The sequence below is a fragment of the Lissotriton vulgaris genome, chromosome 5 (assembly GCF_964263255.1).
Source record: "Lissotriton vulgaris chromosome 5, aLisVul1.2, whole genome shotgun sequence".
NCBI lineage: Eukaryota > Metazoa > Chordata > Amphibia > Caudata > Salamandridae > Lissotriton > Lissotriton vulgaris.
The window spans coordinates 1019293173-1019307738 of record NC_141693.1 but is presented as its reverse complement, the minus strand read 5'-3'; the positions used below and the strand labels follow the sequence as shown (position 1 = coordinate 1019307738).

At 46.8% G+C, this 14566-nt stretch overlaps 1 protein-coding gene across 2 annotated transcripts in view; it reads left to right on the top strand.

The window, feature by feature from the left end:
- The window catches only part of PPRC1 (PPARG related coactivator 1), a 173927-nt gene that overhangs the window by 110018 nt on the left and 49343 nt on the right, over positions 1-14566 (top strand). For both annotated transcript variants that reach the window (XM_086922636.1, XM_086922635.1), the window contains exons 7-9: positions 3481-3541; positions 4827-4894; positions 5278-6136. In XM_086922636.1, the coding sequence (XP_086778762.1) occupies positions 3481-3541; positions 4827-4894; positions 5278-6136 (988 nt within the window). The remainder of the gene's footprint in view (positions 1-3480; positions 3542-4826; positions 4895-5277; positions 6137-14566) is intronic.

Here is a 14566-nt window from a genome sequence, read left to right as displayed (position 1 = left end):
TAACCCTTGCAGGTCTTTAAACCTCTTTAGTGTTATAACTGCAATATTATGAGCCAAAGCGATAAAGATCACAGCTTTCTAATGCCGTTAATCCAGGTAAATGAGATCAATGTCCTCTTAAAAAAAATATGCTGCTTCAGTTACTCGGATCGTCTGAAATCTGACAGATTGTCATGGAGTAGTTCGTACTACCCTCTGGATTTGTTTTCTGATTTACTTTTACTGAATTTTTGTTAAATGTTTCAAATCTTTCGGTATTATTTTCACATCTTGGGCTTTAACATGGCTTTTTCAAGGAGCAGAGTGATTGTTTCTCTCTTTCTGTAAGGGACTTACCCATTGAGTACGCATTTGTTATGGATGTTTGATTTGGTGAAAGAGGTCCAGGGCTCAGGATATGTTCCAAGGCACAGTCCGAAACTGCTCTGACATCAAATAGACGCTTGATCTAGCTTGTTAGCTTCATCAGTTCTTCCACTTTATTGGATTTGAAGGTAGTTGCAGGTGATTATCTACTTAAAGGTACAATGGAACTGTGGAGTAGATAAGTGTTATCCACTTTCCTAGAGTTGATTTGCTGATCCTTGCAGAGTTTTTGTGTCTTGTCTCTGAAGAGTTCTCATTCTGGTATGCTTCTTCCTGGCTATGGGGGGGGTCATGATCTGAAAGCAGCCTTAAAACTGCCTTCATTCATACCGTGCAAAAAAAATCAAATGTTAAGCCATAATACTTGAGCTTATTTTGACACTACAACATTTAAAATTGACCTCATTTAACGTTTTGGGGATGGCTCAATTCATCAACCCATTGGCCACCGCAGATGGGTTTAGCAATTAATTTTCTCTTTGAATCTCTCAACTTGACCACGCTGTTTTTGTCCGCCCTATGTTAACATCAAATGCTTGCCTCAAGGGTTCGAAAATGTCTCATTATGATGTAAGACTGGTTCCTAGCGGACCTAGACTTGATTTCGTCCAACTCTGGAAAATAATTGAATCCTTTTCATAGCATATTGGTAACTTGTTACTCTTTTATAAGAATTTTCGTAGAGACCGCTGATTTGACTTGTTGGGACATAGACGACAATAGTGTACTTAACTTGGTTGGGTCCATGATACAACTTTAAAGTGATTTTCAAATAAGTGATTTTCAGAAATATAAGGTGGTGTCTATAAACGCGGTCTAAAGGCCTGTTCCACATCAGAGGTATTTTAATTAGTACCATAATATTTGTCCAGTAAGACCTTTGATTTATATTTTCCTCCCTCTACTTGCTCTCAAAATGTCAATTGATTGCAAAGCCCACCTCGTGGAAGAGAATATATTACTTACCAAATACTATTGTCCCTTTCAAATGTAGTGTGCAGGACTCCACCCCTGTCTGCTTTATAATAAAATCACTTATAAAGCGCATGGCTACTTCGCACCAAAGTTTACCAGCTCTAGTTAAGGTGAACAAGATCCTCCACACAGTAAGCTATTATTAAAACATGGCCCTTTAGGCTAACTCAAACAGCCAGGTTTATAGCTTTTTGCGGAACAGTGGTTCTGACTATTCCTGTCTGATTGAAAGAGGCAGGGATTTCCGTTTTTAGTTGCAAAAAGCTAATGTAGCATCCTCCGAGCCGCACCCTTTTGACAATGGGGAATGATGCTAGGAAAGATCCAACAGTTAATCTTCCAGCAGGGACCTAGGGCTTGAAAGGGTGCAGATAACTGGGACCCTTGCTCCGAAGGATCGTATGGCAATAGCATATGGCTTTGAAAGTAAGACTTTTTTGAAACGGTAGTCGAAGCAATTTTGAATAAGCATTTTCAGTGGAATAGGTCTCGCAATTGCAAGATTTTAAGCTATTGGCATTGTAAATGATGATTCCTTTTATTTGTTTTTCAAAGCAACATATATATATATATATATATATATATATATATATATATATATATATATATATATATATATATAGCATTATTTCTAAAGCTAATAGTTCAAACTCTTGCAAATGCGAGACCACTTTAATTGTGACCGTGCCTCTTTCTTTAGAAGCTGCTCGCCATAATGTTAGTGAACAGCGTCTAAAGAAAGGGGCGCAGCAAACATTAAAGTGCAAGCACGTATGGGGTACTCTCAATCAGTGTAAAAAAAGCTTTTGTAGCACTGTCGCTAAAGTAAAAGCAGTTGTGCGCTAAAGTGAAACTCGGCCCTTCTCTGTAAATTAAATAAATAAGCACAGCCGTGAAAGAGGACCGCGCCGTACATTAAATGCGGCCACTATAGTTAAAGCGAACCACTCTAGAAATTTAAAAATACATGACTTATAACAATATAAAAGGTGGCGCCATGCTGAGACGTGGGTGGAATAGGGAAGACCCTTAAAGAAAATAGTGCTCACCATCTAGATAAAGCAGACCATGTGACACAAGTTAAAGTTCAGTCTTTATGGAAGGTTACAAATGCAGACAAGGCGGTACCAAGAAGGGACTACTGAGCCTATTCACAAATGAAAAGCAATGATTTCTAAATGACAGTAACAGGAGCCAATTGAAAAGATGGGCGAGAAATGTGCTTAGCTTTCATGCCATACCTCAATAGAGCATGCCTCTCAGAGCAGCGCACCTACTGCCCAGGATAGACTCCAAAAAGCAGATTGCAAAGTGCACGGCCTAGGGAGGTTCAGTAGAAGACCATCTTCCGCAATGTGTACATGCAGGAGTCTCATCAACGGAGATTGCGTTACTCCTAGGAAAAATAGGATTTCAATATTCCAGCCATGAAATAAAGCCCTGGACTACTGTGTTCCTGGCGGCCACGGGTAGGAAAACCATGAGCATGAATGCATAAGTATCCAAAAAAGTATCGATGTGCCATCTATCCTGTCATATGGGCTGGCAGGGAAGCACCTATCCTGTCGTACATGGCAACCATTTAGAATTGGGAACCTCAATTTTTTACTGGAAACCGCACAGCAATAGCCACACGTGTGGAGCAGTGGAAAATACAAACATGTGCCGAATGATAGTTACTGGGTGAGTAAGTTACTCTTTTTCAATTATAAACCAAATATTTCTTTGGAATAAGTGGATTCTCAAAAATGTGCTGCACCGTGTTGTCCTAAACCAGTCTTCACTGTGCACTTGGTTTTAACTTCGCTACTTTTCAAACATTGGTTGTTACTGCACATACTAGTTGTTTGATTTGTGTTTTAGTGCACGACTAATGCTTTTTTATTTCCAAATGTGTATTTTTAATCCTTGCCATACTCAGTTGAAATTACGAATTATCTGCATTTATGTGCTACATAATTTTGCTGGCAAGTTCCTGCTTTTACTAACTCTTAGCACAAGGATCCTTTGTTCCGCTTGGGGTGGAAGGTAACAACGCGCTTTATAAAATTCCTTAATCATTTGTCTCCTCGCGCACCAGTCACCAGCTCTTGCAGTCCATTTGGCTTGTAGCTGTTAACACATCCGGTTTCTTTTCAGCAAAAGAGGAAAAGCACTGTTCACAAAGTCCTGGTGATAACCTGGCTGTAGGAAACTCTAGGTGAGTATAGACATGGGTTACCCTACAGCTGCATACTGATCTTGTCAAGTGCTCCTTGGAATAGGCTTGAACGGCTGCTCAGTTCTGTTCCTGGGTAGGAACTTCACTGCATAGTGGAAATATTGTCGAATTTTCACCAGTTTAGACATGGCTGTGCTGTATCTCAAAGTGTATTTAAGTGCCGTCCTACATGCCGAGACGTCTCTTGGCACAATAGCATGGTATTGGCAGCAGTAGTGAGTATGAAAATGTTTTCTTCTTCATAAAACAATCGTTCTGATCCTTTGTCTGACTTTTAAAGTGACCCCCAATATATTTTAAGTAAGGGAACATGGATTAATAGAATTCTGGACAACTGTTTCGGACTGATCGTCCACACAAGTGTTTGGCTTTAAGAACAGTTAACAGCTGGTTAGAGCCCGAACAGGAGAAGTTTCATATTGGGCTATTATGGGACATTCTATCAGTTTAGAAATGCAAACAAGCTCCCCTAAAAATCTCCTACGAGCTTGTGCTTATAGCTCTATGATGAACGTATTCAGTACGGATATACAGAGGGACTTTTGCACCCAAAATGAAAAAACATTGTGATGTTTGTCTGCGCCCACTTCATGAAGTAAGAATGGCGTTCAAAGCCGCAATCTGGTTTTAAAAATTGTTTATCTTACTTGTGTATGTTGCATTTGTTTTCACATAGTTGAAATTTGCTCCACAAGTAGCGAGGTTACAACTAACATTCCAGAGAGATGTGATCTTTGGGACAGAGTTCCCTGCACGTTTGTACTACATTTCCATATGGACATTTATGCAACATTCAAGAAAAAAATCCAGTGCCAAGGCCAGAGGCGTATTTTCCCAACTAAATGCAAATTCTTATCTTTTCAGTGCTCTCTAGCGTGGGCCAAATTCATGTTATTAATTGCAGCTCACTGGAGATAAGCCCATGAATTGAGCCCCAGGTGTTACCCAACTTTGAGGGTGGTGGGTCTATATTTAAAAAGTGATGACCATTTATATAATCAAAAATGCACTGTGCTAAAGGACAGGTTTATTACTAGGCATGGTATTGTGCCAGGCTGCGCATAAAAGCTTCAGACCGGCCACATTGGGACTATTTCTGATTGTGTTAATGCATGGTTGTGCTCGGAAGTGGGGGTTGGGGGTAAGATTATTTACAGACATTTTTCAATAGTCACAGTTGCAAGAGCAGTTGCTGTGACATAAATGAGTCTGTCTGAGAGTCTGAGTCTGGCACTTTAAAAAAATGTTTTATTTCGTTTGCCAGGTTTGAGACTGGAGTGCAGAATAAACCTTTGGACACCTTGCTAGCTCCTGGCTTTGGCAGTACTGCAGGTAAGTGCCTTTAAGTTTGAGAAGAATTTAATATTTTTGGACTTTTATATATGATGTGAAGAATTGCAGTTTTTCTGAATCATTAGTTTGTCCATTGTGAGAATGGCTCTAGCTTTAATGATTTACTTTTGCCCCTGAAAAAAAAACAAATTGGCAAGTCATTTTTTGACAAACCTCTGCAATGAAAGTGAGTGTGCCCATCTGGCCTGCCCTCAAAACTGCAATAAGTAACAGTCTAAAAGGCATGTAATTGTTTTTGTTGATAGCATTGTTATAAATGTGTACTGCTTAAGGCTTTTTAGAACCATTCTGCTATGAAATCTAGACAGTTAGTCACTGGTATTCCAATGTTAAGCTTATTTATAATTTCCTTAAACCTGTAGAATTGACACCACCTGCAACTCCACCACACCAACCGCTCTCATCAGTCTCCCTCCTGGGAAAACCCAGCATTCTAAATGCAGCTTTGCAAGAAGGGACTATCAACTCTCCTCTCAAGACAGTCAAACTTATTGAGGCGAAGCCACTGCCTGTAAGCAAACTACGCAAGCGGAACTCTGCGATTGATGTGCCCCAAGCTCCTACAGTCCATGTAGGATATGGCGAACATGATTACTGTTTCCTCAGTACTTCCCAGCCTGAAAGCAGTCTTGATGCCACACAATTGAAGACTGGACCAACACCTTTACAGTCTGCTGCCTCTGCTTCCGAAGGTTCCCGTTGGAATGTAAAGCATCATCAGAGTATTGTAATCAAACCGATTATCTCCATAGCTAAGCGGACCCAAAATAAAGACTGTCCAGAGCAGGATAAAGGATCTGGGAAGAGCATTTCCTGCAGTCCTCTCAAGTCTCTAATGCACGGTGACAGTGTCCCAACTAAGGATTGTAAAGACCAGTTGGATCATAGGACTAGTGAAACAAATAATGCAAATATAGACTGTTCCTCCACATCAGTGTTAATGTCCCCAGAAGCATCTCCCTGCAACAGTGATGGCGGGGAGTCGAGGACTCAAGATCAGCGGGGTAATGCTGCTGCCTCCAAAAGGTCTTTGCGCTGCTATAGAAAACATAAGGACTCTGCAAGCCTTCAGTCAAGTGGCTGGCGGCGCCGAAGGACCCATACTAGTCGTTCATGCAGTTCTTCTTGCTCTAGCAGTGACAGCGAGGATTCTTCATCTGTCTCGTCCTCATCCTCTTCCAGGTCGCGCTCGCGATCTGCTCCACCAAAGAAACGGAGAAGGTAAGCTTTGCATTAGATGGATAGTGTTGTATGATGTTAGACTTAAATGTTAGCAAACTTTTGTTGGTTCTAGTAGTCTTAGTATTTCAGAATGCTGCGATCCTAATAGTAGATGGCAATATGTTATAAAGTTGCTGAGAAAAGTAACTGCAAGATACATCGGTATGACATTTTAGAGGACACTTAATTGTCCACGGGACGTAAGGTTCATGAATCTGATTGCCCCATCCCATTTGGTGCCAGGTAGTGAGGTGACTGTTTATTTATACCAGTATTCCCATATTCTGAGCTCTTATAACATCCTCATTATTTTTCCAGGGTACATAGATGGCTTTGAGCCCACCCATTGATTACCATTGGTTAGTTTTACTTGTCCCTCACTTACCTGCTTATTTGTGTCACAGCTAGTCATCGGCTGTCATCATTGATTTTTAGGTCTCGCCTGAGACAACGCATGCGCTGTCTCTACGAGACATTTAGTGTCTTTTAAAAGTGTCACCAGAGGCTTTTGCTGGCCTACAGCTTGCGTTCACGAGCCCGTAGCATGTGCACAGCTGCCATCTGTGTTTTTATTGCTGTAATCAGGCTCCTCTGCTCGAACTTCTCCCCTCCTCCCCCCCCCCCTCAGTTTAATTTGTCTCTTCTATCAGTGTGAATGCTCCTGCTTCCACCAGGCACACACACCACCAGCCGCCAGTGCACGCTTTCACCAGGCACACATACCACCAGCCATCAGTGCAGCAGGCAGGTTCTTCTCAGAGTTTCTTGGTAAATGTGTTCGATGCCCGGGAGGGAGTGGGTAAAGTTTCCTTAAACCATGCTGAGTATGGAAGTGCAGTGCATGAACTGAGTGAGTCATGCTGCCTGGGGCTCACTCACTCCACACTTGTAAATTGCGCCTGCACCAGGCTTTTTCTCATTTGCAAAGTTCAGCACATGGGCACAGCTAGGCAGCCCCCACACCCCCGGGAATGACTACTACCTACAACCAGAATGGAAACAACATTCAGAGCAATGAAAAGAAGTTCATTTGAACGAAAGAACTGTTAACAAAAACCCTGTCCAGCTATTCTAGATCTGGCAACTTAAACAAAACAGCAAAAAAAAAACCAGCAATGGCATAGCCAATAGGTCTTGCTTTTTGGACCCTTTAAGTATTTAGTGATACAGCAGAATATCCTTGGTGAAACACCAACTCTTGCATGGCTAAACACTTATAAGGTCTCAAATCAGACCCTCCAGGATATCGCGATTTGCAGCGAAATCGGCACTTTTTAAAAAATGCCGCGATTTTTACAAAAATGCCCGCGAAATCGGCATTTTTGTAGAAATCGCAGCATTTTTCGCTATATCCTGGGGGGTCTGCTTTATCAGCAGCATTGGAGAGGCACAGCGGGATTGCAACACTCACACCTCCAGTCCTTGATGACCTGTTAAGAGGTGCTTCGAAGGTGACTGAGGGAGGGGCTGCAGGTTCAGGAGCAGCGACATCTATTCACATGCAAACAGCCCTGCCTGATGGTAGAATCCGCGACTGCCATTTCCCTCTTGTTACCCCGAGACAACAATCAATTTGTCTCCAAGTTGATGCTAATTATCAGATAAAAGCACCTTTCAGTGGCTAGCCTGCGCCCCATTGATCCCACCTCGCACGTGCTTGTTAAGGAGCAGACCGGTTCAGCTATCCAGCCACGGAGAGCCCGAGAGGGGCCAGCCGCAGAGGTCACAGGGTCCCAGGAGGGCAGCACGCGCCAGCAGGTGGAAGAGGGGCTGGGGAGAGGTGAGGTTGGAGGGTTGTCTCTCGAGCTCTGGGCAAGCGCCCTGCGTCTGTGAATTCCTGTACGAGGCAATGTGTCATGTCTCTGCTATTTAGAGGGGGGCCTCACACATTCCATTTCTACCCAGGGCCCCAAACATCCGAGACTCGGCCAGATTACACCGAGGCAGCACGTGGTTCTCGTCACAGAGCGTAATTACTGTCACTAAATTGTAAGCAAACCTCGGTTCTTCAAACATGCAGTCTATAATTTAAGAAAATAAAGAAATGGAAGGGTAGCTGGATGATGGATGAGGGGAAGGATGAGGGGAAGGATGATGGATGAGGGGAAGGATGATGGATGAGGGGAAGGATGATGGATGAGGGGAAGGATGATGGATGAGGGGAAGGATGATGGATGAGGGGAAGGATGATGGATGAGGGGAAGGATGATGGATGAGGGGAAGGATGATGGATGAGGGGAAGGATGAGGTGATGGATGATGGATGAGGAGATGGATGATGGATGAGGAGATGGATGGATGGATGGATGAGGAGATGGATGGATGGATGGATGGATGAGGAGATGGATGGATGGATGGATGGATGAGGAGATGGATGGATGGATGAGGAGATGGATGGATGGATGGATGGATGAGGAGATGGATGAGGAGATGGATGGATGGATGGATGGATGGAGGGGAAGGATGGATGGATGGGTGATGAGGGGAAGGATGAATGGATGGGTGATGAGGGGATGGATGGGTGATGAGGGGAAGGATGGATGGGTGATGAGGGGAAGGATGGATGGGTGATGAGGGGAAGGATGGATGGGTGATGAGGGGAAGGATGGATGGATGGATGGATGATGGGTGGGTGAAAGGATGGATGGATGGAAGGATGGCTAAGTGAAAGGGTCGATGGAGAGAGAAAGGGAGGATGGATGGATGACTAAAATAGTGGATGGGTGGAAGGATTAGTAAGTGAAAGGATGGCTGGATTGGTGAAAGGGTAAATGGCTGAATGGATGAGTGAATGGATGGATGGGATGAAGAGTGGATGGATAAGTGTACAGATGGATAGGGTGAAAGGGTGGATGGATAATGGAGATGAGTGAAAGGATGCATGAGGGGATGGATGAAGGGATGGATGAGTGAAATGATAGATGGAAGGATACATGATGGATAGGTTTGCAAACGGTTGAATATGTTTGGAAATGGCTGGGCTTACTTATATACTATTGCGCGACCTCTGATGTGTCTGTAAAACGTACCTATTGTCCTGAAGTTTTGTCCTGAATTTTGAGCTCCTGTCCTGAATTTGGGTCCTGAATTTTGACCCTTTGCCCTGAATTTTTACACTCACCGTCCTGAATTTGCACCAATGCCAGTTGGTCACCCTATTCGCTGGCTTGGAGACGGAGCGCCGTGCAGAGATGTCTGTCCCTCAAGATAAACAGACAAAACCACTCAGCCGAGAGAGCTGAGGCGCACACGGGACGGGGTATCTGCAGAGGCGCGCTGGACAAGGGATGAAGTCAGAGGGTTGAGCTCACCTATTGCAGACCATTTCCCCCTGGGAGTGAGCCATGGGAAAAATCCTAGAGGCGAGAAATTTAACACGGGCATCAAGTGGCCCCATGTCATGGGTGTCAACTTCAATCAGTCCCCGCTTTTAAATCTGAGACGATTTGCAGGCTGACATTTTGCAACGAAACTACAAGTACCAACATGCAGTTCGCTACTGTTTAACAAGTGACCACTTGGCGGTTTTGACTGCTCTTTCTCTAGTGTTTAGGTCTGTCGAACGGGCATCCGGTGGGATATCAGGTCGTGTTCAAAATACACTGTACTATTTAACGTGCTTACTAATAAAAGGGGCGATGGGTATAGCCATCATTAGTGCAGCAGGTACAGTGGCACCAAGCTCTAAGGCTATTGCAAGACACAAACTGACCTGCAATGGTACGCCTCTTCTGGCACAATGCTTTGCAACGTGACGCATCTGGGAGATGCGTCACGTAGTAAATACCCTGCACCATGGTGCATCTTTTGCGCCGCCGCTGCGTCACAAAAGTGACGCAACGGCGGCGTAAAAGCAGCGCAAGGGGCTTGTAAATCTGCCTCAAAGTGTCTACATTGTAAAGAAACCAAATATACATAGCTTCATGTTGTTAAGTAACTAAAAAAACTGAGATATCTGTGTTTGTTGTAGGAAAAATGGCCACATAAAATGCCGCAAAATTGCCGCTAAATTTCCATTTTTGTGCCGCTAAATTTGCTAATCCATACCGCTATATCCTGGGGGGTCTGTCAAATGTGAGACCTATTGGCTAGGCAAATATGTGTGTTCGAGGCATGTGGGCTGCTGAATTCCTATCTGTGCATAGATCGCCGCCTAGTGTTGGGTCTGGATGATTGCACATTGTTGTCCTGGAAGAGTCTTCGAAGTATCACGAGATAGGTGGCTCCTCCCCTGGACTACAGTGCGCATGGGCATCGACTTCATCCTCAGATTGTTTTTTTCCGCCATTGGGTTCGGATGTCTTTGGGTTCCCTCTAGTCGGAATCGATAAAACTTTCTTGAGACCAAAAGGTCTTTAGTTTATTACGTCGGTATAGTCTTGCTGTTGGGCTTAGTTTTCTTCCTGCTCGGTTCCGAGCCGGATTCTCGACACCCGCGTGCTCTCGGCACGGAAGGCCCAGTCGACGCTCCAGACCTATCGACCTTACATCATGGACCGGAGTCCATTCAAGAGATGTCCGGTTTGCAACTCTAAGTATCCCCACATCGACGTCCACCCGGTGTACAACAAGTGTCTGTTGCCGGACCACGATGAAGCCAAGTGTATGGCTTGTTCACGCTTCAGGTCCAAGAAGACGATTAGGCTTCGACGAGCTGCGCGCCAGGAGGCCCAGCATGCTGCACCGGCACCTGTGGACATATTCGATGCGGGGGATGTCTAGGACGAATCTATCCAGGACGTTTGAGTCGAACCCCGCTTCGGACTATGACGCGGATGCAGAGATGTTCGAGGCCGAAGAAGTCGTCGAAGAGGTAGGAGACGACGACGGGGCCCTCGGGGCCATGGAGGACAGCTCGGATGAGGAGCTTCCTCAAACGGACTCTGGGGCCGTCCCCATTCATGAGGCTCAGGTCGAGAGATCGCCTTCGGGCCTTACCCAAGATCTTACTATGGGTTCTACGGCCCCGCCTTCGGGCTCGGCCATGGACATGGCTGCCGAGCCAAACCCTGGAAAATCGAAACCAAAAGTGAAACCTACGGTCTCGACTCCAGACCCTGCGCAGGTGCCATCCTCGAAACCGAAAGTGTGCATCACTTTGGTCGACTCCAAGGCCTCTGAGACCTCGGCGCCGAAGAAGCCGAATGTGGCCGTCGAGCCGAAGGCTCAAGTCAAGGGCGTCGAGACAATGTCTACCACGCCAAAGACTAAAGTCAAGGTGGTCGAGACGAGCGCGCCGGCGCCGAAGACGGTCGACGTCGGCAAAAGCCTCAGCGACCCGAAGGCTATCGGCGATCCGAAGAAGGCCCTCGGTGACCCGAAAAAACGACTGGATGACCCGAAGGTTCCTGCGACTCCGTGTCACCAGGACAAGGCCAAGGGCACGGCGCCCCGAGAGTCGACTCCAGGTGTGGCCTCGAGGGATTCCACTGAACTGGCGCGCCCATCCGCCGCGTTCACCAAGAAGGTGACTGACTCCCTGCAGCGCATCAGGGACGGAACCGCGTCGGCCGGTCCGAAGGATCCTGCACCGACTAAACTGGTGGAGAAACCATTGAAGGCGTCCACGGCCATCCATTTCGCGTTGCCACCGAAAACGTCGCCGAAGGCTTTCGCTCCTAAGGCAGTCGCCAGCGTGCCCGAGAAGGTCTCCTCGGCGCCGAAGTCGTCAGCGGTGGTCCCCGACCCACATCCTCGACGATTTTCAGTGGAAGAGCATCAGGAACACTTCATCGATGCCGAAACGGGCAGGCTTTCCCTCCACAAGCGGAAAATCGCCCCTGAACGCCCAATGGAGTCTTACAAGATCCCGCTCAAGAAGGAGAGGGACTCTGCTTCCACTCCTGTTCTGGTGGAACCGCTTTCCCCACAAACTCACAATGTCTCGCCCACTTACTCCGATGTGGACGCTGGTGAGGGGGATGATGAGGACGAGTACAGCTATCCCGTCTACACAGACCCTGAGGATACCAACGAACCCTGGGCCGCAGGTGGTGACCCAGGGGACCCTCAATCAGGACAAGACCCTCAAAGGTTTTCAGCAAAAACTTCTCCTACAGAAGACTCTGCAGCTTTTAATGCCCTCATTGAACGGGCAGCAAACAATCACAACGTCCAACTCCACGCTGACCCTGTGGATGTCAACTTCCTGTTTGATACCTTCTCAGTATCAGAAAAAACTGTTAAGACTCTGTCTATGCTGAAAGGTGTTTTAAAGCATGCTGCTGAGATCTTTAAAGAACCTACCAGGTCAAGGGTGATAAACCCTAGGATTGACAAGAAGTACAAGTCGGCGCCCACTGATCCTACCTACATCAAAGGACAGTTGCCTCTGGACTCCCTTGTTGTCTCGAACGCCCGGAAGAGGGCTAATTCTCAGACTACGGGTGATGCTCCTCCCCCAGACAAAGAATCCAAGGTCTTTGAGGCCTCAGGGAAGAGGGTAGCAGCACGGGCAGCCAACATCTGGCGTATTTCTAACACACAAGCGCTTCTGGCGCGCTATGACAGGGCACACTACGAGACACTGGAGACCCTGTTGCAACACCTGCCTGATGAATACAAGGAGGGGGCTGAGATGTTGATTCAAGAAGGGAAGCTAATCTCCAACGCTTCTATTAAGTGTGCTCTGGACGCGGCTGATACCGCCGCCAGGGCTATAAACACTAGTGTTATGCTGCGGAGACATGCCTGGCTGAGAATCTCTGGATTTAAGCCAGAGATCCAAACCACCATCCTTAACCAAACCGTCAACCCAGATCACCTGTTTGGCCCGGAGGTTGACACCACCCTAGAAAAAATTAAGAAGGACACGGAGACTGCAAAATCCATGGGTGCCTTACAGTCCCAGCAGTTTCGGGGTGGGTCCTTTCGTCGCTCAAACACTAGGGGTGTTTCAAGGGGCCAGCTCTCCCAGTCCACGCAGTACTACAAGAGCAACACTCAGTCCACATACACCAACAAGGGTCGAGGTGGATATCGTGGCAACAGCGCCACGGGCAGAGGTCGTGGAAACAGCTCCAGATCCTCTGCCACCAGCAAACAGTGACGCCTTGTCACTGCCCCCCGACCACACAACACCGGTCGGGGGGAGACTCCAGCAGTTCCTGCCGGTCTGGAAGTCCATCACCACAGACAGGTGGGTCAGGAAACGTATTCAATACGGTTATTGTCTGGAGTTAACATCCACTCCACCCAACATGCCCCCAAGAAACCGTCCTATGTCGGAGAGCATTTGCACTTATTGCAGCAGGAAGTCACCGTTTTGCTGCAAAAAGGAGCAATAGAGCTCGTGCCTATGCAAGAAAGAGGCACAGGGGTCTACTCCCTGTACTTCTTAATACCAAAGAAGGACGGGTCCCTGCGGCCCATCCTGGACCTCAGGCCACTCAACCATTACATCCTGTCGGAGCACTTCCATATGCTGACTGACCCTGCAGCAAGTGCTCCCGTTGCTCAGACAGGGGGATTTTCTCGCAACTTTAGACCTAAAGGATGCGTACTTTCACATTCCACTGCACCCTTCACACAGGAAATACCTCCGGTTCACCATCCAAAACCAGCACTACCAGTTCAAGGTTTTGCCCTTCGGTGTCACCACGGCACCCAGGGTGTTCACAAAGTGCCTGGCGACAGTGGTGGCGTACCACAGGAGACGGAACATCCACATCTACCCTTATCTGGACGACTGGCTCATCCAGGCAAAGTCAGCCCAGCAGTGTGCCGCCCACATGTCCCACACCATTCACCTCCTGCACGATCTGGGATTCTCACTGAATTACCCAAAATCCCACCTACAGCCCACCCACATATGGCAGTATCTGGGTGCAACTATAAATACTCTGGCGGCCACAGCACAGCCGAATTCAGTGAGAGTCAGCAGCATTCAATCGCTGATACAAAAATTCAGACCTCTACACTCGCTTCCAGCAAGAGTGTTCATGCAGTTGATAGGCATGATGGCCTCCTGCATTTCCATAGTCCCGCACGCGAGACAACATATGCGCCCGCTTCAGGAGTTCTTGGTACGTCAGTGGACTCAAGCTCATGGGCAGTTGAAAGACCTAGTGTTGGTGAGCGGTCGGGCATACAACTCTCTGCATTGGTGGAATCCACGAAACCTTTGCAAGGGCCGACCGTTCCAAGAGCCTGTGCCACAGATCATCCTGATGACGGACGCCTCTCTCCAGGGATGGGGAGCTCATGTACTCCATTGCACAGTGCAGGGACTATGGACGCAACAGCAACAGAAGATGCACATCAATGTTCTCGAACTGATGGCAATCTTCATGGCACTCAAAGCCTTCAAAATACATCTCTGCAACAAGGTCGTTTTGATCCGGACGGACAACATGACAGCCATGTACTACATTCAAAAGCAGGGAGGAACACACTCTCCGCAGCGGTCTCATCTGGCTCAGAGCATGTGGAA